The 27,944-nt window shown below is 45.8% G+C and overlaps 1 protein-coding gene across 2 annotated transcripts; it reads right to left on the reverse strand.

Moving 5' to 3' along the window:
- Vps26c (VPS26 endosomal protein sorting factor C) lies at nt 1-27,942 on the reverse strand. 2 transcript variants are annotated; one of them, XM_021184817.3, is made up of 8 exons: nt 27,814-27,942; nt 14,151-14,294; nt 12,661-12,810; nt 7,818-7,898; nt 6,755-6,829; nt 4,502-4,586; nt 3,957-4,109; nt 1-1,443 (listed from the first exon to the last, which is right to left on the reverse strand). In XM_021184817.3, exons 1-8 carry the CDS (start codon nt 27,868-27,870, stop codon nt 1,361-1,363), a joined length of 828 nt encoding a protein of 275 aa, XP_021040476.1. In that variant the 5' UTR covers nt 27,871-27,942; the 3' UTR covers nt 1-1,360. The 2 variants fall into 2 exon arrangements, with proteins under 2 accessions (XP_021040476.1, XP_021040475.1); XM_021184816.3 differs by having other exon boundaries at nt 4,502-4,652.
- Nucleotides 27,943-27,944: the final 2 nt, after the last annotated feature.

Below are 27,944 nucleotides of genomic sequence, written 5' to 3' on the forward strand. Positions count from 1 at the left end.
TCATGACTGAATGAAACCATAAAACAGCAGGGCAGCTGGTGGCACTTCAGGTAATAATTACTGAGGAACACATTCATCACAATTCTGAAAGTTTACTAAAGAAATTATATAACAATATGCAGTCCAAACCATTTAAAAAATTGTTTAGCTTTCTTTATTCATTAAAAAAATTATGTAATCAAAGATGACTTTTCCTTAGACTCACTAGAAAGTATGGCCCACATTTTTTGGGTACTGATTGTTTAAATATAACAAGGATAAGTATGACAAAGCAAAAATACATTCTCTGGGAACTCACTGTCAGGTGACTCAGCTAAGTCTTCTCGGTTTCCCTGGTGAGGCCCCAGCAGCAGTGCCCCAGTTCCCTCAGCTGTTCAGAACAGTGGGAGTGCAGCCAGGAGGCTGTCAGATGGGCCTGCTTTGCCTAGGCCTGCCCCCCAGAACCTGTGAAGGCAGGCCAGCTGGTGTGCAGGGCGCTCATTAACTCTAGACCAACAGAACAACAGCGAGATTAGAAGGAAGAAAAGTATTGCAACATACCCTCCATACAGTATGAGTTACAGTGTGAGGCTAAAGCCATGTGCCCCAGGGGGTCAGGGACAGGCCAAGGCCATCGCCCTTCCTCCGCATGGTGTCCTGTCACTCAGAACCTAGTACTAACCAGTAGCCCATATGCATTCTTCCCCTTATGCAAGCACCTTGTCTTTCAATGCATTCTGGGAATATTATGGCAGCATTAACTGTGTGTGCCAGTACCACACACACAAACACTCCAACGACAGCCACTGTTCACCATTCTCCCTCTGTGAGAACCAGGACTAATTGTTGGTTTTTATTTCCAGTGCCCTAAAACATTTAGAGGTTCTAGTGAAACACTATCAAGATGTCAAGAAGGGAAAACTCCGTATTCCCAGATGAAGTAACTGTTACTCCTTGGAGGGCATCACAGACTCAGAGAGCTTGCTGGTTGCTGACTCTTTGCTGTCAGGAGTCTGGGCAAGATGGAGGCGGGGGGTGGGGGTGGGGTTCCCTTCTGCCTCCATGATCTCACTAGGCAGCCCATCTTAAAGTGCAGACACACTGCTTAATGAACCTAAGAAGGAACAGGCACATCTGGAGCCATCGGAACGCTTTCTGTGAGCTTGCAACACACAGGAGGAATCCTGTTGCATTCCAGACGTGAGGGCTGAGGCAAGGCACCTGAGGCAGGGAACAAGCTCTGAGGCCATGAGACGACATGAAGATGTATGCTGCTGACGTGATGCCTGTGAGCAGGTGGTCTGTGTGACGTCCCCATGTGAGCAGATGACTGGGTCAATGTCCACATGGCCATTCTGGCTCTCCCCTTCCTGCAGCTGGACTATGTCCGACAGAGCTTCAGCGGAAAGTTCTCAGTGATGAGGTGGTCAGCATGAAGGAGGACCACCACATTGACCTCAAACTCTGTAGGGAAGAGAGAGATGCTCACTCACACCGAGCAGTGGAAACCAGAGTCCTAACAGTGAGCCAGTGTCCAGGTGCCGCTTGGGATTCTGTGCTTCTGACCCAGGCAGTGTCGCCCAGCACTCTCTGTAGAGCCAGTGAGGTCTCCATACCAGTGACTGCACTATTAACTTCTCTAACTCTGTCTTGTCGGCTAGAGCACTACGTCAAAAGGAGCACCCCAAGATTACTCAACAGTACTTTCCACTTTCTAATGAGAATTCTAGAACCAGGTGATGGGGGCACACACATTTAATCCCAGCTCTCAGGAGGCACAAACAGGCAGATCTCTGAGTTAAAGGCTAGCCTGCTCTATAGAGACTTCCAGGACAGCCAGGGCTACACAAAGAAACCCTGTCTCATAAAGTGAGACAGACAGACAGACCGATAGATAGACAGACAGAGAATTCTAATGTCTTTTCAAATATTTATAGCCTTTACTGTATTTTTGCCTTTCCTACAATTCTTTATAGAGTACCAGGCTCTGAACTGTGCTACAGCTGGCAATTCCAAGTGAGACACATTCTTTAGCCATAGCATATAGTTTAAGCCAGGCTGAGTAGCCCACACCTATAATTCCTGCACCTGAGAAGCTGAGGCAGGAGGAAGGTATTGAGCCTACAGCCAGCCTGAGCTACATGGTCAGTTCCAGTCTGGTCTAGGCTACAAAACAAGACCTTGGTGGGTTTGTTATTTAACAAGGGAAAACAGTACACAGTTAGTTCAACTGTTGTTCATGGAAATTAGCTAAGGAGACATGTATTGAAACACTTGGTTTTTACATTCCTGTAGACAGAATTTCCTTTTTTTTTTTTTTTCTTTCTTTCTTTGGGGTTTTGGGTTTTTTTTTTTTTTCCTTCTTCTTCTTCTTCTTCTTTTAGATTCTATGGGTAAAGATCAAAACACAGGGGATATAGGTGAAGAGGAAAACACCCCAAAGAAAAATGAGCACTGTCCTTATTTTTGCCAGTATGGGCAAAGAGGTGCCTGTCACCACACTACAGAAACTCAGCTCTGAGTTTAGGGTACACACAGACCCATACAGATAGAGAAGTATTTTTCCAGGTTCAGTCACCATGGCACATAGAGGCTACCAGTGTGTAGCAGAGCTAGAGTCATAGTGTTATGTACATATAGTAGTTGCAGCTAGGGTTATAGTGACTCCGAAATTTGCACAAGTGTTTCAGAAAGCCTCTGAGGCCAGGCAGTGCATGGCAGGGTCAGGTTCCCTGCAGAGAGGCAGGTACTGTGTGAAGCTGCAGTTATACTTAGAGTTGGAATGGGAAAGCTCCAGAATGCTGGCGATGCAAGGAACGAGACTTCTGCCAAGGAAAACAGCAGGCAAGAAAGTTGGTCAAAGATAGTGATTATATTTGCTGCATTCACTAGAACTGGATGGCTGGAACTTCCCAAAGCTACTGGAGCCCAGATGCTGGACATGGTGACAAAAGATGAGGGCTCTGACCTGCTAGGTTTAGTATTGTGTTGGTTCAGTTTTTCAGGCTTTGGCCCTGTTGTTTCTCCCTTTCTGAATGGGAATGTTTACTCTATGCCTATGCTGAAAGTATGCTTATATGTCTTTATAAAAGCTCACAATTGGGTCTCCGAGAAACTCTAGTCTTTAAGCCAGTGTTAAACTTGTTAAGATCATGGGACTTTTTAAGTTGAAATGGATGCTATTGTTGTAAAACCATGATGTGTTTTGGTGTCAAACTGTCAGAGTGGACTTGTGGTTAACCTTATTCTCGCCTTAACTAAATTTGGAATCTTGTAAGAGATATATACCTCTAGGTATATCTTCAGGGGAACTTCTAGAGATGTTTAACAGAGGAAAGAAGGCCTGCCTGGAATGTGGGTGGCACCATCCATGGGGAATAAAAAGAAAAATAAAGACAGCAAACCTGATAACAGCATTTCTCTGAAACCTGGTCTACCCAGATGTGAGCAAGCAGCCTCCTACAGTCATTGGCTTTTCCACCACAATGGACATAAGTCCTGAAGTGTGACCCACAATAAGCCTGCCTTTCTTTAAGTTGTTTCCTGTTGGATATTTACTCACATACTACTTACCTGACAACTGTCAAGGCTTTTCCTATAGGCTCAGGGTATTTCTGCTTGGCTCACGGTTGATTCTGGATGGGGCCTTGCAGCAGGCTCTACTGCCTACACACACCTACACACACAGCTTCTTACCCTTTTTTTTGAGTCATCAAGAAGCTGAATGCTAAGCCATACGTGGTGGCACACGCCTTTAATCCCAGCACTCGGGAGGCAGAGGTAGGTGGATTTCTGAGTTCGAGGCCAGCCTGGTCTACAGAGTGAGTTCCAGGACAGCCAGGGCTACACAGAGAAACCCTGTCTAGAAAAACCAAAAAAAAAAAAAAAAGAAGCTGCAGCCTGTGTGCAAGGCACTTCTTCCCTGTGGCCCAGACCCTTCCTACATAGACTCCACAGGCCAGGCCTGGACTGCTTACCCACTTTGAAGTTGGTGGTCTCCAGTGTTGGACAGGTGAACAGTCTGGGGAAGACCATGTACAGAGGAACAGAAAGGTTTCTACAAATGTCCCCATCAGCGATTTGAATATTCTGAATCTCTGTGGCATCTCGTGCATAGCCTTCTGCACACCCTGGAGAAAGAGGAAACATCATGGGGTCAGGACACCATGACACCAAAGCAAACTGGTCACCAAACTTCCCAATACTGTGCCAACCAGGATCAACACATTCACCCACTTCTCCAATTTCTTCTTCAGGACTGGGAGTTACCTTCTCTTCTACTTGGCATGTTCTCAAACATCACCTCACTGGTTTTACAATGCTTCCAAGATTTAAGGTGCTGGGGGCCTAATTAGTATTTCAGTGATTATCTGCAAGTGGGAATTTTGGGGTGAGTAGGCCACAGGGGCCATCAGAACAGCTGTTATGATGTGATGTGCCCTGCCATGTTAAGAGTACAGGAAGGGGTGTTTCAGTGGCTGACAGTACAAGTGTAGATACCTAGATACTCTAGAAGTCTTACCACAGGTCTCCACCCGGACCAACTGAAGCTCTATGCTCCGGATAGCAGCATCCGAGTGTTCCACCACCAGCTCTCCTGTCAGGGGCTGAGTGATAGCACAGTTAGTGGAGTTCAGATGTCCTCTAATGAAGAATTTGGGAAGTGAAGCTCTCTATGGAGAACAGAGACAAAGGCATCAGAAACAGAAGGAAAGGGGGCCGTCACTTATTCCAGTTGCACTGGTACAAATAAGAACTGAAAACCAAGTTGAGTAATTGTTCTATAAGCCATGGAAACTTCTTTCTAAAACAAGAAGGAATAATAGCAATTTCATCTTTCAGTGGCCACCAGACTGACTCATCAACCACTCTGTACACATATCAGGGACAAACGGACATTACAGCTCACTCAGAATCAGCTCCCTACCTACACTGACTGAAAAAGCTCTCTCAGGCAGAAAGACATGAAATGTAAAAAGCCTCAGGGTTAGAAGGGTGCTTAAGGACAGCCACACCCTCAACCCCGGGTCACAAAAGAAGAAAAAAAAATCAAGAAAAAGGTAGTTTTAAAGTGTTCCCAATTAAGCAAGTTTGAGAAGCCAATTATTTTTATTTCAAGGAGACTGAAAGAGCAGTTTTCTCAACGCCTGATGAAAAGCTTCGGGACTATTTCTCTGCAGACAGGAAGTTGGCTGAGGGGAACTGGCCCTAGCACTGAAGGAAAATAGTTGGACAGTCACTTCAGGATTCTTCATTTCTACTAGGTTGCACTATCCAGAAGAAACAATATAAGCCACAAATTTAAAATCATTTAGAATTTGTAATTGCCTATGTGTATAATTTGAAAATTTCTGGTAACCACATTAAAACCTGTCTACAGTATATTTAAGATGTTATCAAACAAGAATAACAGGGAGAGTGCCTGCCTGGCACGAGAGGAGCTCTGGCTTTGATTTCTAGCATGATCAATCAGGCATGGTAGCACACACTGCCATCTTACCACTCAAGAAGTGGAGGCAGGAAGATCAGAAGTTCAAAGTCACCTTCAACTAAAATACCTGAAGGCTCATCTGGAGTATATGAGACTGTCTCAAAGGCTGGTGGAGGATAGTTTTATTAATAAGTCTACACCAAAGATCCTCAAATGTACACCAAGAACCAATATCTGAAGAAGACAGAAGCAAGGGAAAGAGAACTCTGTCCCACACATGGGCCATATCCTTATAAGGAGGGACATGTGAGGCATGGGTAAGGGACCTGTGTTTGCAGCAAAAGAGGACCTGGAGGGACACAGGTCTGGAGAAAGCACTTTACAGGGGAGAAAACCTGCCTGGCCCTAGGACATGATGGCTGCTTCCTTCCAGAACCTTCTGAAAGGCTCCTTATGATAATGAATGACATCAGCTATGTCTGCAGTGCCCCAAATCTTCCAGACTTGCCTTCAACCCAATTATGAGCATGAACAAAATGCAGAATTGAATACAGAATCCAGGTTTTATCCAGGAAAGAGCTGTAGACAAACAACATTGCTTGCTCTGACACAAAATCAATTACAAAAAAACCAAAAACTGGAGAAGGTGTGTGGTAGTGGAGCAGAGTGTTAACCCAAGAAGGCTGGCTACAGTGGCGGGCTAGGCCAAAGTAACAAGCTGCCTGATACAGAGGCCCATGGGAGCCAGTAAGAGCCAAGGTTCTTATGCAGAGAAATCTGCTGGTGCTGTGCGGACACTTATACCCTTGCTGTCCACTGCCATGGTTCTGTCCACCGCCATGTCCACTGTTGTTCTGGGTCTGAATGAGAGGCCAGGGAGAGGCTGCAAACTAAGTAAAGAGTGAGAGGCCAGGCCCTGTGCCAACCATGACACTAAGGGAAGTGAAGGAGCAGGCAGTGGGGCAGCGGTAGTAAAGCTCAGGGCACACATGCAGTTGAGCACATGAGCTGAGCACATGAGCCAGGTACAGAGGTGCAGAACTGCAGTCGGAGTTGATGGCTGGAGAGGACCAGTCTGAGCAATATGGCGAGACATCATCAGTGCATGCAAACAGATCATAAGCGTGCGAGGGACTTTTGGAAAAAGTACTTACTATCTTTTGTTTTCTAAGTAAATAGTGAGCTCACCATGAAATCAATTTGCAAACAGCCCTTGGATACAAACACCATCAGAAACCTCTATCCCTGACAATTCTCAACTGAAGAACAACTGGACAATAGTTGGCCACTGGGTCAAATTATCAGGAAAGCTGCAACACACAAGTGTGATTGAGAGACAAGTACCTCTTTAACGTTCTGCAAGGTTTCCGGGGTGATTGTGAAGTCAACAGGACTTGGGGTCAACTTCCCCTTCTGAGGCTGAAATGGAGGTAAAACCACAGTGAGCCTATCAATGGAGGTAGGACCATGGGTGGAACGGCTTTTTCCCTCCCAACTGAAATGAACAGCAGCTGGAAGGACTTGGTGCTGAGTGCAGTGCTGGGGTCTGGTGGCCTCTGCCCGGCACTGATGGTGATAACATACTGAGTAGCTGATCAGAACTGCTCATGAGCTGACATGGGTATTCCACCCCTGCCCTGCTCCTCGGAGATCCCTGAGAGGTTATGGAGCAGCCTTTTCAGCTTCCTGAAGGCCTCAGAGTGAGTTCCTGAGGTGGCTCTGGTGCTATCCCAGGCAGCTCTCCAGCCAAGGGTTCTTCCATGGTCCCTCACAAGTACTCTAACTCAGTCCTGGAACTCCTTAGGCACAGCAGTCTGATGGATAGAGAGATAGACTGGCCGCTGCTGGACTGAGAGTGGTGCTAACAGAAGGCAAAGGGCAAGGAGCAGCTGCCTCCCTCCGTGAGACTGCACCTAGTGAGGGCTGAGAGTGCACTGAGATGTGTCACACAGTTGATTCTGTGTGATCATGTAGGCTTTGGAGGACTTGCTATGACCCCCCACAAGGGGCTGCAGCAGTGGTAGTCTGGAAAGGCACAAAGTGTGCAGATTGGACAGACACAGGCCTGAGCATCTAATGTGTTCACATGGAGCACTGAGTGCCAAGGAAGAGAGCAATTTCTCTATGGTGTGTTTGCCGCAGCAACTTTGAGGGCCAAGATGGATGTCTCCTTCATAGAGATGGAACAACAGTTTGCTTAATGTTGTTGTGAAGTGGGGGTCCCTACAGTGAGGCACAGTCTCTTAAGGTGGCATCACTGAGCTGTAGGGACAGTGCCCATGCTCGTGCTCACATTGCTGGACTCAGCAGGTGCCTCGTGTTTCACACCAGACCCCACGTACGGGCTTGGGAACAGGTGCTATCCCACACCCCACAAGAGAGCCCAGGGCCCCGAGGAGAGGCTTACGGCAGAGTGAACGATGAATTCACAGGTCTTGGTCAGGTCCTTGGCCAACAGGGACCGCCGCATGTCACAGCGCAGTGTGTACTAGAGGAGAAGCAGGAGACAAATGTCATCTCAGTAGGTTTTGCTCTTACCTAGACACAACATCCAAAGCTACAAGCAGTCAACATATTTTAAGGTCCCTTTGGCCAATGGGTGTGTTTCATGTAGTTGATATACACAAGAAAAATTAATGTGCAAAGTAAGGGCATTTCTAAACAAAACACACTCAACTGTCTCCACAGCCAGGGCGTGGAGAGGTTAGAACAAAAGCTAAAGGGCAGAAGAGAGGGGGACACAGCAAACACTGGCTTTACACTTGGCTTGTTCACTTTCGGGACTATGTGTGGCTTTTCTGAGCTTGTCACTGTGGAGCTCCTGCTGTGAGGGACCCTGTCCTTCTGAGAGAGACACTGTAGTGTAGCTGCTAAGCTCCCTTGGGTGTGGCACAGGAACTGTGGCCTCAAATCCCTGGCAATAAGCTGAGGAGGCTTAGAAACCAACCCTAGTGCTAGACTTTAGAAAAACCACATTGGACAGCTGGGGTATGGCTAAGTGGCGCTTGTTAATATGTGCAGCGTCCTAGGTCCCATTCTCAGCATCGTCAATGATACCCCAGGCCCGCACATCATTCCTTTTTAAGCAACTTAGCTGCTGCTTCAATCATATTGGAAAAACTTAACTGTGTCAGAAATAATTTTCTTACCTAGGACTACATGCATAGCTACGGATCTTGTAAGAAGTTACACTCTTAAGAGGCACCTTTCTACATGAAATAAGTTCCTATATATCTGAGATAGTACAGGAAGATAAAACATTTTTATAAGAATCACCTCTTGCCTTCAAGAACCTTAAAATTTATATATGTATGTCTGATATATATATATATATATATATATATATATATATATATATACACACACACATATATATATATATTCTCTAGTGAGACTGCAATCTGTTTTCTCCATACCAGACAAGCTCAGTGAGGTCATGTGTGTGTGTGTGTGTGTGTGTGTGTGTGTATATCTGTGTTGGGGTACATCATATGGACATCATATGCAGTGAGGTAAGTCATCCTCTCTCTAGCTTACCTAGTCTGATTCTTTCCCTAGCCTGGCCTCTACCATCTACCTCTCTCAGTGACATTTAAGGGATTGAAGACAGAATTCTCTTTTACTGAGTCTTGGGTCTGCAAGATGGAAGCTGCACTTGCCAGTGACGGCCAGCTTTGCTCTAATAAGGGAGATAACTTCCTGAGGACAAAGCCAGTGTACAGGAAAGCCAAGCTCAAATATTCTGGGGCCCTGGTCTGCAATCTGGCCAAGCCTGGCCTAGAATTCCTGGTTCTGGGATACAGGTCCTTGTCAATCTGAGTTTACTCTACAGTTTATGAAAGAAAGGAAATGAGTCATAGGTGCCCAGTTCAGCCACTATACAAAGCGTGAGACTAGTAATCTGTAAATGAATAGATCATGGGATCTACTGGGAAGGCAGCAGGTGAAACAAGGAGACTAAAATTCCTGTTATGTTCTAGAGGGAGTCAAATTCTCTCTCATCTACGATGTCAACTAACTTACATTCAAGTTGGAGAGATAGCTTAGTGGTCAAAAGCACTTGCTGTTCTTGGAAAGGAACCTGGGCTTGATTCCCAGTACCCACATGGTGGGTTAAAACCATCTTTATTTAACTCCAGTTCCAGGGAATATGACACCCTCTTTGGCCCCCATGGGCACTCCATACACATGGTGCACAGACACATATGCAGGCAAACAAAAACATTTTTAAAAGAGTTGTTACTGGCACTTGCCCGTAACTCCAGCACTTGGGAGGCAGATGCAAGTGGAGCTCTGTGAGTTCAAGGCCAGCCTGGCCTACGTAGTGAGTTCCAGGACAGCCAAGGCTGTACAAGGCTACTGTAAGGATAGTCAGCAACTCATGTTCATCACAGAGGACGTTCTGTGTGACAGGCCTGTACCTAGCTCTTCATGTTATTCTCTTACTAATCTAGCAACAAAGTCAGGCAGGCTGCTGGGGGGTGGGAGCACAGAGGTGGGATGTAAACTGACACTGCCTACTGACAAAACCTAAACCAAATTCTTATACTGTATGCTGGCTGGACAGTAACTGAAGCCCATCTCTGCCTGCGGTGAAACCCTGGGTCTTCTTACTTTGTAACTAACTTTCCTAGGCCCCATGGAATGATCTATGTGGGGTGAGCTCAGGACGAGGTCAGAGGGCATCAGGAGGCTAGAAGGTACAAGGTTGGATTTTTTGTTTAAGGTTTAAAATCATGTGTTGTTATGTGTGTGTGTCTGTGTGGATATGTGTATATGAAGGTATGGCCAGAAATGGGTACCATAAACGACACTTTGGGAATCCCTATGCTGAGATGAGATATGGGATCACAGAAAATCATGGATGACATTTGCTTACTGACAAGCATAGAGACTAGGAAAAGACCTATCAAATAAAGGGGGAAAGGATGGATAAAACAGAGCAAAAAGCCATAATCCTAGTTTTTATTACGTATATTTGCACAAGAGAAAATAATACATTTGCATATGAGCTAGAAATTATTTGAGGATTTATGTTAATTTTGATAACTATGGTGCTGTATGATAGAACTCTGGGTTTGTAGGAATGGATACTGAAGAAGTAAGACAAGTAAGTGCACAGAGGCTCTGCAGTAACTTTGAAAAGACTCAGAAAGTAAACACAGATGACAAAGAACGGCAGGGCTGGGGATATAGCTCAGTGACAAGGGCCCATGTCTCACATGTGTCCAGCTGGGTTTCCACCCCAGCACTGCAAGGGAAGAGACTAACCAGTGGTGAATGGTGATGAGCCCACATAAACCTGAGGTTCAGCTAAGAGGGAACTGCATCTTTACAAAATGCTGAGCTGTTTGGGCCTGCATACAGACCCATGCTGTGGCTGAGGTCAACCCTGAAGTGGTAAAATCTGATGACCAAGGAAAAGGTTGGGCGAGGGGATCATTAACCCGTCTAGAGACTTAGCCACGCACTAATATTCTTGTGACTAGGAGTTCCAGCACATGCACAGTCTACGCAATCACGGCACACACTCTGCATCTGTAGTCTTAGCAGCATCTGGAAAAGGATGAGACTTCGCACTTAACTGGAAATCAATAAAATAAATCAGTTTCATCATTTCAGTGACAATAAACAAAAGAGACGATGACCAGAAAATCTATCTTATCCCAATAAGCTTGCTGTGTGTGCGTGTGCGTGTGCATGTGTGTGTTTAGAGTAGCATAATGTGCACCGTAGTGCACATGTAGAAGTCAGAGGAAAACGTAGGGAGTAAGTTCTTCCTTCCATGCAAGTTGTAGAGACAGAACTCAAGCCTAGCACAAAGCATCCATTCCATTACACACACACACACACACACACACACACACACACACACACCGGGCCACAGAAACCTGAGGATGCCCCCTAGAGCTGGAGTTCCAGGTAGTTGTGAGCAGCCCCATGTGGATGCCAGGAACCAAACTTGGGTCTCTTCAAGAGCTGCACAGAGTCTTCACTGTTGAGCGCTCTCTAACGAAACTTTTGTAACTTTTTTTTCATGTGTTTAGCTTTCCTATGTTGCTGCCTGAACCAGGTATGTGAGAAAACACTGAAAACATCTCTTCACGGAAAGGCAGGCTCTGCAACAGAGTATGCACTCTATGTTCTTTACCTTGACAGATTTCTAACAGTTCGTGAAATTTATGTAAGAATAAACCTTTAGCCAGGTGTGGTGGCACACCCCTTTAATTCCAGCACTCGGGAGGCAGAGGCAGGCAGATTTCTGAGTTCGAGGCCAGCCTGGTCTACAAAGTGAGTTCCAGGACAGCCAGGGCTACACAGAGAAACCCTGTCTCGAAAAACTAAAAACCAAAAACCAAAAACAAAAAAACCAAAAACAAAACAAAACAAAAGAATAAACCTTTATTAACCCTCCCAAGTGGTTTGAAACGTTTTAAATGTGCTAGATGTTAAGCAGATGATTGGTATTCACTAAGTGAAATGTGATCAACTGAGACTTCATGCACAGATCAAGCAACTTTCCGGTCTCCTGACTTTCTGTGCATCCTAACACTGCAGGATTTTCTCAGTTAGCCAGGGAGCTGCCCCACTGCAAACTACACAACAGTACCTTTCTCTCATTGAATGAGAGATGGGGCCTCTTCCTCTGGCTGAGTCATGACTGGGCTCTGCTCCTGAGACAATAGCAACTGTGAAAGCCACCCCTCACCAGCAGAGGTGGACAGGAAATCATAAATCCACTTCCCCTCATTTACAAGGTTTGCTCAATGAAGAACACAGCCTATGTTGAATGGGCAGCCTTTGGGTATTTAGTCCACAAAGAGATACTCATAAGAATAAAACAGACTAGTTAGTGCTGATGCCAGAAAGAGGCTGAAGCACATCTGGGGCCCTGATGGTGTCACTGTGGCCTGAGAAAAATGCAGCAGCACAAAGGACCCCTAAGGAAGAAATTATAGCCACAGTACGTACGTAGTCAACACAAGGGTCACAGGGGCTCAGAGTGTGTGACTTTATGTCACAGATTGTGTGAGGCCCAGGGTTTAATCTCTAGCTCTGCAAAAACAGTACCAGTCATACACAAAAATGCAGTTATAGGACAAAATGAGAAAACGATACAGCACACACAAGAGCAGTCTTGGAATCAATCCATTATTAGACTTGAGTTCAGTTATTTCAGTGAGAAAAAATAATCAAGCTGGTTTTCAGCAGAAAACGAAAGCTGTAAGTAAGTGGAGTTAGGCACTCACCTGAATGTTGACAAACACACCGTGGTACGTCTCATACAGGACCTTGCTGCCTTTCACAAGCAGTGGGAACTCAAAGGGAACCTCAGTCTTGCCACTGGGAATCTTTCCTGGCTTCAGCACATCTATGGTGCTGTTGATAATCTGGATCGGCTGTCAACACAAAGCAGCTTCAGCTATCAGCACACACTGTGTCTCTCTCTGCAGTCCTACTAGCAGCAGGCACATGAAATCTCCAGCTCTCCTGTGTCTTGGTAGCACAGTACTGGTGCTAAACAAAAACATCAAGCTGCTGCTGCTGTTCTTTAAGTCTGCACGGTAATGGTTCATTTCGTTACATCACTTTTTTTTTTTTACTAGTCAGAGGTCAACTTGTGGGAGTCAATTTGCTCCTTGAACTGTATAGGTCCCATCTCAGTAGTTCAATAATGGTCCTGTCACATATCAGGGACTGAGGCGCTGTACACAGTAGGAACTGAACCCATGTATGCCTGCTGCCTGCTCAAACACCTCACTAGACTGTCTTAACAGCCCTATATTCACCACCGTAAGTAAGCAGACCTACCACTGAAGCTGCCTGGCCACCTTGGCCAACATGGAGCCCAGGGCTACTCCTTACCTGGCATCTCTAACATCACTGCCCCAGCTCCCACAGCCCTCAGCCAGGGCCTCAGCACTGCAGCTCTGTGGGCAGAGCAGGTCTCTCCTCAAGCTCCAGGTGCCCACAGAGACTCCTCAGTGGGTTCCATAGAGAAAGAAATAGGACTAGCACTCAGGCAGTCCAAGTTTTATGTTCTCTGTTTCATTTTATTTTGAGATACAGCCTCCCTGCATAGTCCAGACTGGCCTCCAAGTCCTGATTCTCATGCCCTCTGCCTCAGCCTCCAGAGAACTGGGACTACAGCATGCACCACCACATCCAGATGCTCTCATGCTTTTATATCTTTGATTTAACCTCACCCCAAGGAAGTGCCTATGGATTAAAATTAGAAAGATGCAGAAACATAGGACACTACAAAACCTAAACAATCTCACGTTCTCTTCCTCACAGCCTTCCTCAGACAGCTTGTATGGCCTTCAGGGAAAAGATCTGGGGAACTTTTCTAAATTTGAGGAACTTTCTAAAATATAAACTCTACCCAAAATAATAAAACTATAATAAAAGAGCTCCTTGCTCCAAGTGTGCCTTACCTCTGTCAAGTTCAACAGGAGCAGTGTACAAAGTAAGCAGACAAGTCTGATAAAGCAAGGCAAGGACCATGAGCCACAAGCATCCCTCAGAGAAGCTCGGATGACTCAAGTCAACACAAGTTTCTTCTAATCCCAAGCACCAGCCAGGGATATTACACATACAAATACCTACTAGCAGGACACAGAAGCAACACAAACGCATGCTCTGTACGAGCTGGGAGTGTGAAGACCATGAAAGTAGAGACAGCTAACAAGTCCCAGGGCGAGTGCAAAGCTCCACAGAGAGCCATGCTAGCTCTTACCTTCACAGAGTTGTAAAAGGCTTCAAACACACCCACACTTTTGGCACTGAGCTGGAGGTTTACAGTCCCTTCCATTGTCAAAGAGACTCCCTGGTGCTGGACTGAGTCCTTGCTAGAGATGACCACCACACCAGAGAGCATTTCCTGAGGGAAAAGAAGCAGCCTCCAATCAGAGCAGCACACCTTTCTGGAACAATCTTTTATTCAGAGATTCAGATACTCTCTGAAGAAGAAGAAGACCACTAGATTTAGATGCAGTTGTTGCAATGCCCCACCCCTAACCCTGCCCAACAACTGTGATGTATCAGTGGTCAAAGGATGCACTGGGCCCTTCGCATGGCACCTTCCAGGTACATCATTTTTTAAAGATGGATTTATTTATGTATTTATATGAGTACTATGTAGCTGCACTGATGGTTGTGAGCTATTATGTGGTTTGCTGGGAATTTGAATTCAGGACTTCTGCTCGCTCCAGTAGGCCCCGCTTGCTCTGGCCCTGCTCTCTCTGGCCTGAGATTTATTTATTATTATATCTAAGTACATTGTAGCTGTCTTCAGACACACCAAAGGAGGGTGTCAGATCTCATTATGGATGGTTGTGAGCCACCATGTGGTTGCTGGGATTTGAACTCAGGACCTTTGGAAGAGCAGTCAGTGCTCTTAACCACTGAGCCATCTCTCCAGCCCCCAGATACACCTTCAGTCCTGGCTTGTAGATCCCATCTGAGGTCTGATTTGCAAACTCTGCAGATGGTACTGTGGCAGCAAAAAGCTGCTGACAACACACAGAGACAGCCAAGGTAAGACTATGGAAGAACAGCTCACACAGACACTGGTGCTGGTACCTACTCACTGACTTTACTCCCAGTTTCAGGGGAGACAGTCTGCCATTTCTTGCGCTCTGGGGGACTCTGTGTCTATTAAATGTACTAAGTCTTTGTTTTCCACTGCCCATTTCACAGCCCTGAAATCTAAATGAAAATAAACTGGGCCAGCAGGATGGTGCAGCGGCTTAAAACACTTGCTGTCAAGCCTGATGACCTGAATTCTAATCCTGGGACCACATGAGAGAGAACCAACTTACACAAGATGTTCTCTGACCTCCACATACCCAAGTATCATATCACACAAGTAATAGTTTTGAATAAGTATCTTCTCCATTCTCAGTAGAAGCCTGAGTGTAGTGATTTGAATGGGTTTGACCCCCACAGACAGTGTGTGAATGCTTGGTCCATATGAAATGGCACTACTAGAAGGTGTGGCCTTGTTGGATGAAGTGTGTCACTAAGGGGGTGGATTTTGAGGTCTAATGTGCTTACACTCTGCCCAGTGTGGCTTTGTCTCCTCCTTGCTGCCTGCAGATCTAGATGTAGAACTCTCAGCTCCTGCTCCAGCACCATGCCTGTCTGGATACCACCACGTTCCTGCCTTGCTGATAATGGGCTGAATTTCTGAACCTGTAAGCCAGTCTCATACTAGCATACTCCAGAAGAGAGGTGAACAAAATATGTCTGTAGACTTCATTAATTAATTAAACTAGCCACTGCCCTTGAGAATAGTTCTGTCCTCATGTAATCATATTTTTGTTTACTCTTATGGGAAACATCAAAAGGTCTCTGGGTTGACCACTGACTGCCACGTTGTAATTATCGGATCCCTGGTGCCCTTTTGTTCCTTTAGTCCCCATGCACATGAGGGGAAGCAGTAAACAACTTTGAAAGCACAGAAAGTACCTGGTAAGTCAGGGTCTACTCAATTATTCTTTGATTTAATTAAGAAACAACACTGTAAATAAAATTCAAAATTAAGTCAGGTGGTGGTGGCACATGCCTTTAATCCCAGCACTAAGGAAGTAGGAGGATCTCTGAATTCAAGGCCAGCCTGGTCTACAGAGCTAGTTCCAGAGCAGCCAGGGCTATAAAGAAAAACCCAGTCTTGAAAAAGAAAAAATAGCCGGGCGTGGTGGCGCACGCCTTTAATCCCAGCACTCAGGAGGCAGAGGCAGGCGGATTTCTGAGTTCGGGGCCACCCTACTCTACAAAGTGACTTCCAGGACAGCCAGGGCTATACAGAGAAACCCTGTCTCAAAAAACCTAAAAAATAAAAATCAAAATACTAATTTGTTGATCATTCTTATAATATATACGGGTCTATACAATTCTTATCTAAAAAAGGATGGATAATAAATCCAGGTGTAGCCCAAGGAGTTATCCAGAGGACAGTGGAATGTAAGTGTTCTCAAAGGACAAGACAAACATGAACCCTGGAACTAATGAGAACCCTGGAACTCTCCCCACTCTTACTCAGACGCTCAACACAGAAGTGAGATAGAGCCCTGCAGAGCATCCGTGCCTCCCCCAGCAAGCAGACAGAGGCCTGCAGCTGGGAATCAGGGCTTCAGCGGCTGCTCTTAGAATCAACAATGGCAGCCAGTCTAGGAATCTTAGGGAGATCCCTGCAGGTGTGTGGTGTTCAGGGGAAAGAGCTGCCTTTTGTCATCTGAAGATGACCCTTAAACCCAAGAAAGCTGAGATAACCAAAAACCTGAATGAGGGAGCTGTAGCTCCATGCTGTACATATGCAGAAAATATAGAAGGTGGGCAGAATGTTCTAGGCTATATACCATACCTCCCATGTAGAATTCAAAGTAGTGTTCCTCAAAGTAGGCAGCATGGCTGCCTCAGAGCCACTGACCTTGAGAAAAACTCAACCTTTCCTTGAGGCAGAGGGCCAAAGTGCCAACTGACCATTGCCCACCTTCAACCAGACATCACAGAAGCACAAGCTTCCAGGTCACCCCTGGCCTCAGCCTTGTGGTCTTCACAGCAAAAATTTAACACCTTTGACCAAGAATGAGAAGACACCTTTCCAACTCTGTCAATAAACTTTAAGAACCACTCCAAACTGTACAATGGCTTGTTACCCGAAATAAACTACCAAAGTCCTCATCTGGACTCAGTATCTGAAGATGAGAAAACAAGCAGAGGAGGGGGAGCCCAAGGCCCCTGGCCTCTGTCCCTGACAGCTGGGGTTCATCAGAGTACCAGAACCTTGCTGTGTGCATACATTACACTGTTGTTACTAGTGTACCAGAACATCACTGTGCATATATTATATCGTCGTTACCGTTCTTCGGTCAGTAAGCACAATGGCTGATTGCTAATACCTTGGCTGTCATGAATAGAGCTGTAATAAACATTTTATAAGCTGTATACTGCTCCACTTATAAAAAGTGTTGGGGAATGGTATTTGTACATTCTCCTTGTACCTGGAAAACTGACAGAGTTGAGAAACTGATAGAGCTGATTGCCTAAGAGAAGTGAATGAAGGATGGGGTGGAAGGAGGTGAATGCTACCTGTCCTGGAGTACAAAATGCTTGAACCACATGAACTGATGACCTATTAGCATAGTAAGTTCATTTTCAAGTAAAATTCTAGAGTAAGTTCCAGGAGACCCAGGGCTACAAAGTGAAACAAAACAATCTTTACACTGTCTTGAACTGCACAGAAGCAGTTTACAGAAATGTTGGTATGAAAATGTCTGGAGGATATTATCAGTAGAAGCTGTCACCTTTTTCTTCATGTATGGAACTCTTTGATGTTATCGTTTTAGCTACAATGCAAATGTTAGAACAGCAGTTCATCTTCCAAATGTGCAACCTGCGATCTAGAAAATGCTAAGGAAATACGAAAAGCTCATCAGTAGCCCCTGGGCTTGGCAAGCTGCACAGTGGCTGAGTGTGCACCACACACCTCAGTGTGCAGCTCTACCAAGTCATGCCATGACCAACTGGGACTGAGAGCACGGAGCCTGCACACTCATCTCCCACCACACACAGAACCGAGGTCTTCCTTGACCCTGGACAGCACACAGGACAAGACAACATCAATCTCTGAGCTCTGCATTTTGTGTTTCTATCCACTGCATGCTGCTGCCAGTTACTAGTTTGTTTCTGCTCTTCTAGAGCAGCTAGAGCCTCATGTATGAGAAGGGAGGGAAAACAGTTCACACTTCCTAGCCTACCAATAAAATGTCCACCTTGCTGGGCTGTGGTGGTGCACGCCTTTAATCCCAGCACTTGGGAGGCAGAGGCAGGAGGATTTCTAGAGTTTGCAGCTATCCTGGTCTACAGAGTGAGTTCCAGGACAACCAGGGCTAAACAAAGAAACCCTGTCTCAAAACAAACAAAGAAACAAAAAAAAGTCCATCTTATGCTAGGATGTAGCAGCGTTTGAGTATATGCCCAGGAGCTGGGTCTTGAGGTAGATCCATTTCCAATTTTCTGAGAAACCGCCATATTGACTTCCAAAGTGACTGTACAAGTTTGCAAGTTTGCACTCCCACCAGCATGGAGTGATCCCCCCTTTGCTCCACATCCTTGCCAGAAGCTGTCACCTGTGGTTTTTATCTTAGCCATTCTGACAGGTATAAGATGGAATCTCAGAAACTTTTGAGTTGCATTTTCCTAATAGCTAAGGACATTGAATACTTTTAAGTGTTCTCAGCCATGAGAGATTCCTCTGTTAATAATTCTGTTTAGGTCTGTACCACATTTTTAATTGAATTATTTAGTGGGTTGATGTTTAATTTCTTGAGTTCTTTATGTATTTTGGATATCAGCCCTCTGTCAGATGTGGGGTTGGTGGAAATCTTTTTCTGTAGGCTGTCTTTTTGTTTTACTGACAGTGTCCTTTGCCTTACAGCTTTTCAGTTTTATGAGGTTTATTAATTGTTGATCTTAGTGCCTGCATCATTGGTGTTCTGTTTAGGATGTTGTTTCCTAGGCCAATGTGTTGGGGAGCTGTTCCCCACCTCCTCTTCTGTCTTGCGCAAGTATGTTCACAGCAGCTTAATTTATAGCAGCCAGAAACTGGAAACAACCTAGATGTCCCTCAACCAAAGGATGGACAAAGAACATTTACACAATGGAGTATTACTTGGCTATTAAAAACAATGACATCATGAAATTTGTAGGCAAATGGATGGAACTAGAAAAAAATCATCCTCAGTGAGGTAGCCCAGACCCAGAAAGACAAACATAATATGTGCTCACTTATAAGTGGCTACTCAGCTGTAAAGTAAAAGTCCACAGAGAGGCTCAGTAACAAGGAGAGCTTAAGGGAGGTGCTGAAGGAGGCCTAGGAAGGGAAACAATAGATTTCAGAGGTGCACTGGGGGTGGGGAGGGTTGGGAACAGGAGGGATCAGGTGGTAGGGATGGAAGGAGAAAATACTAGGAGAAACAACTGGGATTGAGAGCCATTTGGTGGGCAAGATGGAAACCCAGAATGGAAACTCCACAGAATCTATGAGAGTAATCGTAGCAAAGACTCCTAGTAATGGGGGACAAGGAGCCTCAAGTGGAGGATTGGGACACTAACCCTGCCACAACACTTCTGACCTGCAGTTCATCCTGCCTGCAGTGTGCTGGGACTGAAGCCCAGCAGAATCATCATCAGAGAGAGACTCCATCCAGCAACTGATGGGAGCCGATACAGAGCACCACAGCCAAACATTAGGTGGAGCTTGGGCAGTGCTGCAGAGGACAGAGAGGAAGGAAGGATCAGAGGAACCAGAGGGGTCAGGGACACCCCAGAGAACATGGCCCACAGAATCAGCTGACCAGGGCTCAGGGGAAATTTTATGGCAGAGATCAGGAAGCCTGTAGGGGCTTCTGCACATATGTTATGGCTGGGTAGCTTGCTGTTCTTGTGGGACTCCTAACAGTGGGGGCAGAGGCTACCCTGACTCTTTTGCCTACTTGTGGGATCCTTCTTCTCCTACGGGACTGCCTTGTCCAACCTAGAGGTGATGGTATGTGCTGGGTCTTATTGTAGCTTATAATGCTGTGTTTGGTTGATGTCCCTGGGAGACATGCTCTTTTCTGGGGGTAGTAGGATGTGGGGTGGATTTAGGGGAGCGGGGAGGCTGCAGGAGTGGGGGAAAGAAGCTGGGGGTGGGGGTGACTGGGGTTGGGATGTAACATTTGAGAGAATAAAAAACAAGTCAGTCTTCAGGCTGCCAGAAGGTTCAGCAGGTAAAAGCACCTGCCACCGAACCTGATGACCTGAGTTCCATCCCCACTTCCCACGCTAGGAGAGAAACACACTCATTAGTTCTCTTCTGACCTGTGTTGTGTGTGTGTGTGTGTGTGTGTGTGTGTTAAATGGAAAAACAGTCATTCTCCTTCCTGACTACAAGTTGAAGCCCAGAGTAGTGCCTGGGGTTGAAGAAGGGATTACAAATAGAACAGCATGCATATATTACCACCTCTCGGAAAGCTGGGGGCTGGATGGGGAGGAGGATGTGTGTGGGGTGTTGCAAACTCGACAGAAACTGAAATGACGATGGAGAGCAAAGAGAAGGGTACCTTCACCTCGGACACTTTAGTGTCCCACCTTGCTAAGAGGTCAGCTGGTAGGCAAGGGCAGAGATAGAACATTGAGGGGTGAGTGTCACAGGGGACTGCACCCAGACCACTAGGAATGCCCACAAAGCATTGTGCCTTGGCTGCAGTGGACATCTAGGACTGACTTAGCCTGGGGCACTGACAGGTACTGAATGGAGAAGGGTCAGCAGAGGGGAAAACAGTCCAACAGAGGGCTGTGGTGATGACGGTGATACTGATTACCACCTTGTTAGGATCACCTAGGAGCCCAGCCTCAGGGCAGGCCTGTGAGCGATTATCTGACTAGTTAACTGAGACCAGAAGTGCACCCTAACAGGAGTGAATAAACTGGGAAAGGAGCTAAGCACTCACAGTTGTCTCTCGGCTTCCTGACTGCAGATGCAGTCTGACCAGCTGCCTCAAGTCCCTATCACCATGAATTCCCCACGAAGGACTGTGAGCCAAAAACCAAGCAGTGTTCCCTTAAGCTGCCTGTCAGCATATTTATGTCAGCAATATGAGAAGGAAGTCAGTAACACAAGGACCAACTGACAAACGTTCCTGGGCTGGCTCTCCACACAGCTGGACCAGAAGCCCCAGGACAGCAACAGCAGCTGGGTGGAGAATGCAGGGTTCAGGCCACACAGGCCTCACGGGCAGCCTGAAACAGAATTCGGGTAAAGCTAGGGCAGGAGGGAGGAGAGGAAAAGACAGTGACTGAGCAGGGAGGAAGTCCACGGAGCCCTGATGTGCAGGACGAATGGCATGCTTAGACCTGTTCAGCTTCAGAGTCCAGGCCAGCATGAGAGCAGCTGTGACAGCCACAGAATCATGGGGACAATTTTACCCCACGCCAATTTTCAAACAGGCTGGGCTAATTCTCAAAATGCCTTTCGTGCATTGCATAAGGAGCAGGCTCTGCACCAGGAACCGAGTCTTTTCAGGAGCATTAGGTACAGTGAGGAAAGAGGCCCACTAAAAGTCCTAACTGTGCTTTCTAAAAGGGTCAGAAGCCTCCACGTGACCCTGCAATCTCTCATACTCTCACAGCACTTCAGATCATCCCAGCAGAACAACTGTTTTTACTATGCTCTTGTTATGAAGGGGCACCATAACCAAGGCAACCTACAAAGACAGTGTTTACTTGGGAGTTTGCTTATGCTTTCCGACCATCATGGAGGGCATGACAGCAGATAGGCATGGTATTGGAGCAGTAGCTAAGAGGTTACATACACAACTCGATTCGCAACTGGCCCAGGTGTAGGCTTTAGACACCTCAGAGCCCAGTGACACACCTCCTCCAATAACACCACATCTAATCTGTCACAAACAATTCCACCAAAGTAACTTTTATTCAGTCTGCTAACCTAGGCCTAGTCCTGGAAGTTTCTAGCTTCCGTACAAGCTTATCTAGAGTGTTTTCAGTCTCTGAGACTTGCTACTGAATAAGCTTACCCTTGTTCTTTATGAACACTAGCTGGTCAGTCAACTCAGCTGTTCTGCCTCAAAACTCCTCTCCAAGCTGACTGTTTCAATCTGGCTTCTCTTTCTCAGCCTCTCCTGAATTCTTTGCTTGGCCTCATACTAACTCTTCTGGCTCCTGATTCTCTTGCTCATTTTGTCTTTACCTGTGTCTAGCTTGTATCTACAACCTGTGTCTAGAAAACTCTCCTGGTAAAACTGCCTCCTTCTCCCTCTCTGTGCTGCTTTACTCTCCCTCTCAACTCTACTGTACCCTGCACTGCACGCTCTCCTTCCTGCATTATCTGTCTCTCCCTTAAGTAGCTTCTCTTTCCTCTCTCTTCTCCTGAGAGTTGGACATATCCTGTCAGATCTTTCTCTGATTCGTCACTTTGCCACTCAGTTAGACATCACTTTCTTCCAAACATAGGGGCTTCCTTCTACACACTAACTTTACCGTCATTGTTTGGGATCAAAGGGGTGTACTAAGGGCATGTCTGCATTCCAGCCAGAGGGATTAAAGATGTGTGCTAAAAGCTGAGCCACACCCCAAGTAGAAACTGGTTCAAATATCGTGTAACATACCAACTGGGTACCAAGCATTCAAATATGTGGTCCTATGGGGGCCATTCTCATTCACACAACCACGATCATGTAAAATATAGTTAGGCTTTCTTTCTTCCTAAGGATTTTACTTCCCATGTATTCATAAATCTGAAGCATGCTCTCACGAAAGTGACACCATTGAGTATTAGGGTATGAGTAGAGAGTATTAGGTAGAGAGTGTGAGAGATTGCAAGGGCACGTGGAGGGTTCTGACCCTTTTAGGAAGCACAGTGAGGACTGTGAGCCTCTTTTCTCACCTGTACATGTATGTTCTACCTGTATTTATGCCTGTGCACCATGAGCATGCCTGCTACCTTGGAGGTCAGAAGAAGGCATGGAAGCCCATGGGACTGGAATTGTGAGCTGGTTGTAAGCCACCATGTAGATGCTGGGAATCAAACCAGGATCCTCTGCAAGAGCAGGCAGTGCTCTGAACCTCTGAGCCACCTCTCCAGCCCTATGCTTTCACTTTTAAAATAGCAGTTCAGTTTTGCAACTTTTCCTTATAAATTATGAGCTACTGTGTATAAGGTTTCTCTTTATTTTTGAAGAAGTTATATCCACACCATGTGCGACAAAATGCACAGAGGAGTTTGAGGGTTGGGGGTCGGTGGGTCGGTAACAGTAATCACCCCATGCCACAGAAGTCCCTTGTCATAGTAACCTGACTATGCTAGTTCGTTTCTGTTGTATTTCACAGCCCTAATATTCAATGATGTCACTTTCATGAGGACATGCTTCAGATTTATGAATAAAGCATCCTGAATTCACAAAACCAAAGGCATTATATTTACATTATAGAGATTTACTGCAGGGATCTTCCAGTCAGTAAGTACACACACTTTTATTCATGTGCATCTTACTGCGCCACACAAATGAAGTAACACCAAAATCCCACTCAGCCTTGGGGTTTCAAAGTGCTTGAACCTGTATCCCCCTTGGATGCGGACCCTTGGCCCTCCCGTCCACAGTGCACAGGCATCTGACGACAGTGCAATGCTTAACACGCAAGCACCTGGGCTGCTGTCTGGGGAGTATGCTGCTGTATTCGTATCATGGCAGAACAGTTCTGAGAGTGAATCAACTATGGGGTGCAGGAGAATACAATGACATGACCACTGAGCATCCGAGCCTCGTCTATGGGTCACATTTATGCTTAGTCTGGAAATACTCTCAGTTCTGAAAATACAGCATTTGAGTAGATGTTGTTTCCACCCTACAGCTGAGAATTAAGACCCAGAGTCCTGGATTTGGGAACAAAACAATGGTGACTCCAGACGACAATCCCAACACTCAAGATGCTACTACAGGAGGACTGCTATAAGTTCAAGCCTAGCCACAGCAACAGTGAGTTCCAGACCAACCTGAATGGCAGAGAGAGTGAGACCCTATCTCAAAAACACAGGCAAGTACCTGCCACCAAGCACTATCCAAATTCAATACCCAGGACACACATGGTAGAAGGAAAAGAATGGACTGACTTCTTGTCTGTCCCTCGGTGTGTGTGTGTGTGAGAGAGAGATGTATAGAAATACATACATAAAAATAAATGGAGAGAGAGAGAGAGAAGAAAGCAAGTTCAAACATTCTCTATTTGTGTCTTGCCATGTTGCTGACTTTCCCTAAGCTCTGTCACCTCTCGCAGTCGTAAAGAGAACAGCACATGTGAGAAGGGGGACACTACCACATGCTGTTATGAAACAGTACTAGTTTCATATTCCCAAAGGAAATTAAAAATGTTGTGGAAATATGGAATTAGAAGTCAAGTTTCAACCTAATGGGAAGACTTCTAGGTAGAAGATAGCCTGGTAACACAGCTGTTGAGGCTACACATCCTGGGATGAAGACCTAGTGAAATTGACAAGTTCTTCTAATGTTCTCTGTTGGTGAATTACAGAGAAAACTTTATTCACAGGAGCCCTAAAATCTCTACCCTCATATTTAATCATCCTCTTAAGAATGGCTATTATCTAGAATACTATCATACATAGAAACTCCACACTGCACTACATGTTCCCTGTTGAATTAATGCTTGTAAAGTCATTTAACAGCTTCTGAGCACCTATGAAGTAGCAGCTACTGGATCCAGATGTTACAAGTAAACACATAAGAGGGACTGTTGATTCAGACCTGCACGCCATCCCTGGGGTCCCCACAGAGGGAGAGAGAGGCCCTCCTCCACAATGTTCTCTCACCTCCACGTGTGCACATGTGTATCAATACTTTTAAATATTTCAATGGGTAGGTTCACAGAGAAGACTTACGACAATAAAAGAATTACCGAGGTCATGTAAAATATACAGTATGTTTATAGCTACTGGCTATGACTAAATTATTGTAAACATTCCCATTTTATTGTCTTTTTTCTAGCATTTCTAATGCTGTCAAAAATCTCACATTCCTGAATCCTGCATTGTAATTCTGCTCATAAAATTTTTCCTAACATTTAAAATATTAAAATTAGAAATTATTGTATTAGGGGAAAATTAGATATTTCTAAGTAACCTGTGTTTTAAAAAAAAATTCATACTGGTCCCAGCACTCAGGAAGCATAGGCAGGTAGAGCTCTGTGAGTTTGAGGTCAGCCTGGTTCAGAGCTACGTATAGAAACCCTATCTAAACACAACAAAACAATCCCCAAACTCGCCCCCTAAAAAGAAAATACTGATGGAAGTCATAAGACATGTAAGTTGTTCAGTGTACAAATTTGATTAGCAAATCCTTCTGAAATCCATTTGGGACACAAGGACTGCTCTGGCGTCCACAGAGATGACTGAACTGCAGCGTCTCTTCATGTCCCTGGAGAAATGCCAGGTCAGACTTTAGGTGGGTGCTCTGATCCTCCTGACCTTTCCAGCAGAACCTGGTGAGTGACGTGGGTTTGCACTGGAGTAAATCACTACTAAAAACATTTACTGGGGATGTCTAGATGTTAAAGAGGCGGCTGAAAGGTAATAAGCTAAACAGTCAAGCCACAAAGGTTTTTAAAAGATTAAGCCAAGGAAAACAGAAGATAATAAACTCAGCCCACTAAAGCCTCTCCATGTAAACGGGGCACAGAAGACTGTCCCAGTGTCCCACTGGCGACTCATTTTCTAACCCTCCTGATCCCGGAGCTGGGATGGCTCTTCCTGGAGGAAGCTAGCTTTCTAGATCCACTCCACAGACACCCACCTCCAGCACTTGGCCATCTTTCACATCACCTGACAAGGACAGTGTGTGGCCTATGGGTACAGCAGAGCTATTCAGCCATAGAAACAAGCATGCTCCAACAGTCATGGATACTGAAAACATGCTGTGTCAAAGAAGCCAGTCAGAAAGGGCCACAACCTGGAGGACTCTTGTCCTGTGAAAAGGCTACAACAGGCAGATCCCGTGGCAGACGTGTGATCTCCTGGGGCTGTGGGCAGGGGAGGAGGAGTAACAGCTATCAAGTACAGGGACTTTTTTGGAGTTGGTGACAACCTTCTAAACTTAGTGGGGATGGATGCACAGCACTATAAATACACTAAAACCACATGATTAGCTGTTTTAATGGGCTGGTTTTTGCTGTATCCAAATTATATCTCTAACATCTGTGTGTATATATAAATTATATCCCTACAAAGCTATTAACCAAGAAAAAATAGTCATGTCACTTTCCATTGGACTCAGAACTGTTACTGTTTTGCTACATTTACTTTTTTTCTGTATACACAGGCAGAAACTTATACACACCCACATCTCGTGGTTAAACGTTCTGAGGTTACCATGGCAAAGGTCAGCATATGAAAGGGCTCCCTTGTGACTAAGACGCACCCGAGAAATTCAACACAGACACAATTGTTTGACAAATGCTGTGCACTGCATTCTGGTCCTTGCCTTTAGTGTCTTTCATCTTAAACAATCTTACTGGCCAGGCATGGTGGCGCACACCTTTAATCCCAGCACTTGGGAGGCAGAGGCAGGTGAATTTCTGAGATCGAGGCCAGCCTGGTCTACAGAGTGAGTTCCAGGACAGCCAGGGCTACACAGAGAAACCCTGTCTCGGAAAAAAACAAAACAAACAAACAAACAAAAAACCCCAACAATTTTACTGACTTACCATTTAAAACGATTTATTTCAAATTATGTTATACACTGTCTGTGAGTGCAATCCAATCAGACACCAGAGGTGTGAGACTCCCTGCAGTTGGGAGTTACAGGGAGTTGTGAGTGGTCTGACATGGCTGCTGAGAACTGGACCCTCCGAAGATCAGTGCCAGATCTTGACAATGGATTCATCTCTCCAGCCCTTATCTTATGGCCCCTGGGCTCGTATCAAACTCAATATGCAGCTAAGGATGATCATAAAGTTCTGACCCTGTCTTAAGTGATAAGATTACAGACACCCACCACCATGTCTTTTATGCGGTACTGGCAACTATTTTACAATCTGAGCCACTTTCCCCTGGCCTCCAATTGCTTTTCATGAAACTGACAGCTTTAATATGGCAGTGGTTTGACAGTGTGCCTCAACTGAGGCAGGATAGATCGTTTCCTTTATGAACTAACTAAATACTTACGCAGTGATCTAGCTAAGTGAGTTTCCACTTTCTTAGTGCATCTTGCCAGAGTACAGTCGCTTTTTTAAGGGGTGATGGCAACTTGGTGTTTGGGTTTTTGTTTTGTGGAGGAGGGGTCTTTTGAATGATGACTGCTAGACAAATCACGAATATAGCTTCCTGTGTGGTGAGGATGGAAGTGGGGTGGCTCACTGGAATCTTTTTAAAATAATCAGGTTTCTAGTCTTTAGCGTCCATTTAAGATGTTCACCTGGGATGTTTTCCCCTTTCAACACCACGCTGCATTTGTATCCACTGAACTGTGTGCAGAAGCTAGCTGTGACTCCACAGATGCTGTGCTGGTGTCTCCGGAGGTAGAGACAGGGCGATGCATTCTACAACTAGGGTAATGGATCCTGCCGCGGTGAGAGGCTTACAAGAGAACTCTGCATTAGGATTGACCACAGCCTGGAGCACACATGTCTGTTCTGAAAGCTCTTCTGCAGAAAGAGGCGTCTGTCACCTGCTCTTCACCCCCAGAGCGACAGCTCGAGCCCGCCGCCCGCCTGCCGCCCGCCCCCAGCCCCACACTGGACAGGACCGCAGGGCACGCCCATCCAGCGTCGGGGCCGCGCGCGCCGTGCTGGAGACCGCGGAGCTTGAAGCCCGACACCCCTCCACTTACCCCGGCGTGATACACTTTATTCGCTCTTTTAATCTTGATGTCCAGAGTGGTCCCCATCTCAGATTATCCGCAAAGGCCGCAACTTCCGGCCTCTCGTGACCCGGTAGCCCCGCCCCCTACGAACCCGCCCC

The sequence above is a fragment of the Mus caroli genome, unplaced genomic scaffold, assembly GCF_978045245.1.
Source record: "Mus caroli unplaced genomic scaffold, Mus_caroli_1 scaffold_17, whole genome shotgun sequence".
NCBI classification, from domain to species: domain Eukaryota; kingdom Metazoa; phylum Chordata; class Mammalia; order Rodentia; family Muridae; genus Mus; species Mus caroli.

What these genes read in the sequence shown, in the direction of transcription:
- Vps26c (XM_021184816.3), bottom strand. Translation starts at nt 27,870, where the DNA reads ATGGGGACCACTCTGGACATCAAGATTAAAAGAGCGAATAAAGTGTAT. An exon ending in ATAAAGTGTATCACGCCGGG is followed by an intron (nt 14,295 to 27,813) that starts GTAAGTGGAGGG and finishes CTTTTCCCTCAG; the next exon opens with GAAATGCTCTCTGGTGTGGT. An exon ending in CCTTGCAGAACGTTAAAGAG is followed by an intron (nt 4,653 to 6,754) that starts GTACTTGTCTCT and finishes TGTTCTCCATAG; the next exon opens with AGAGCTTCACTTCCCAAATT.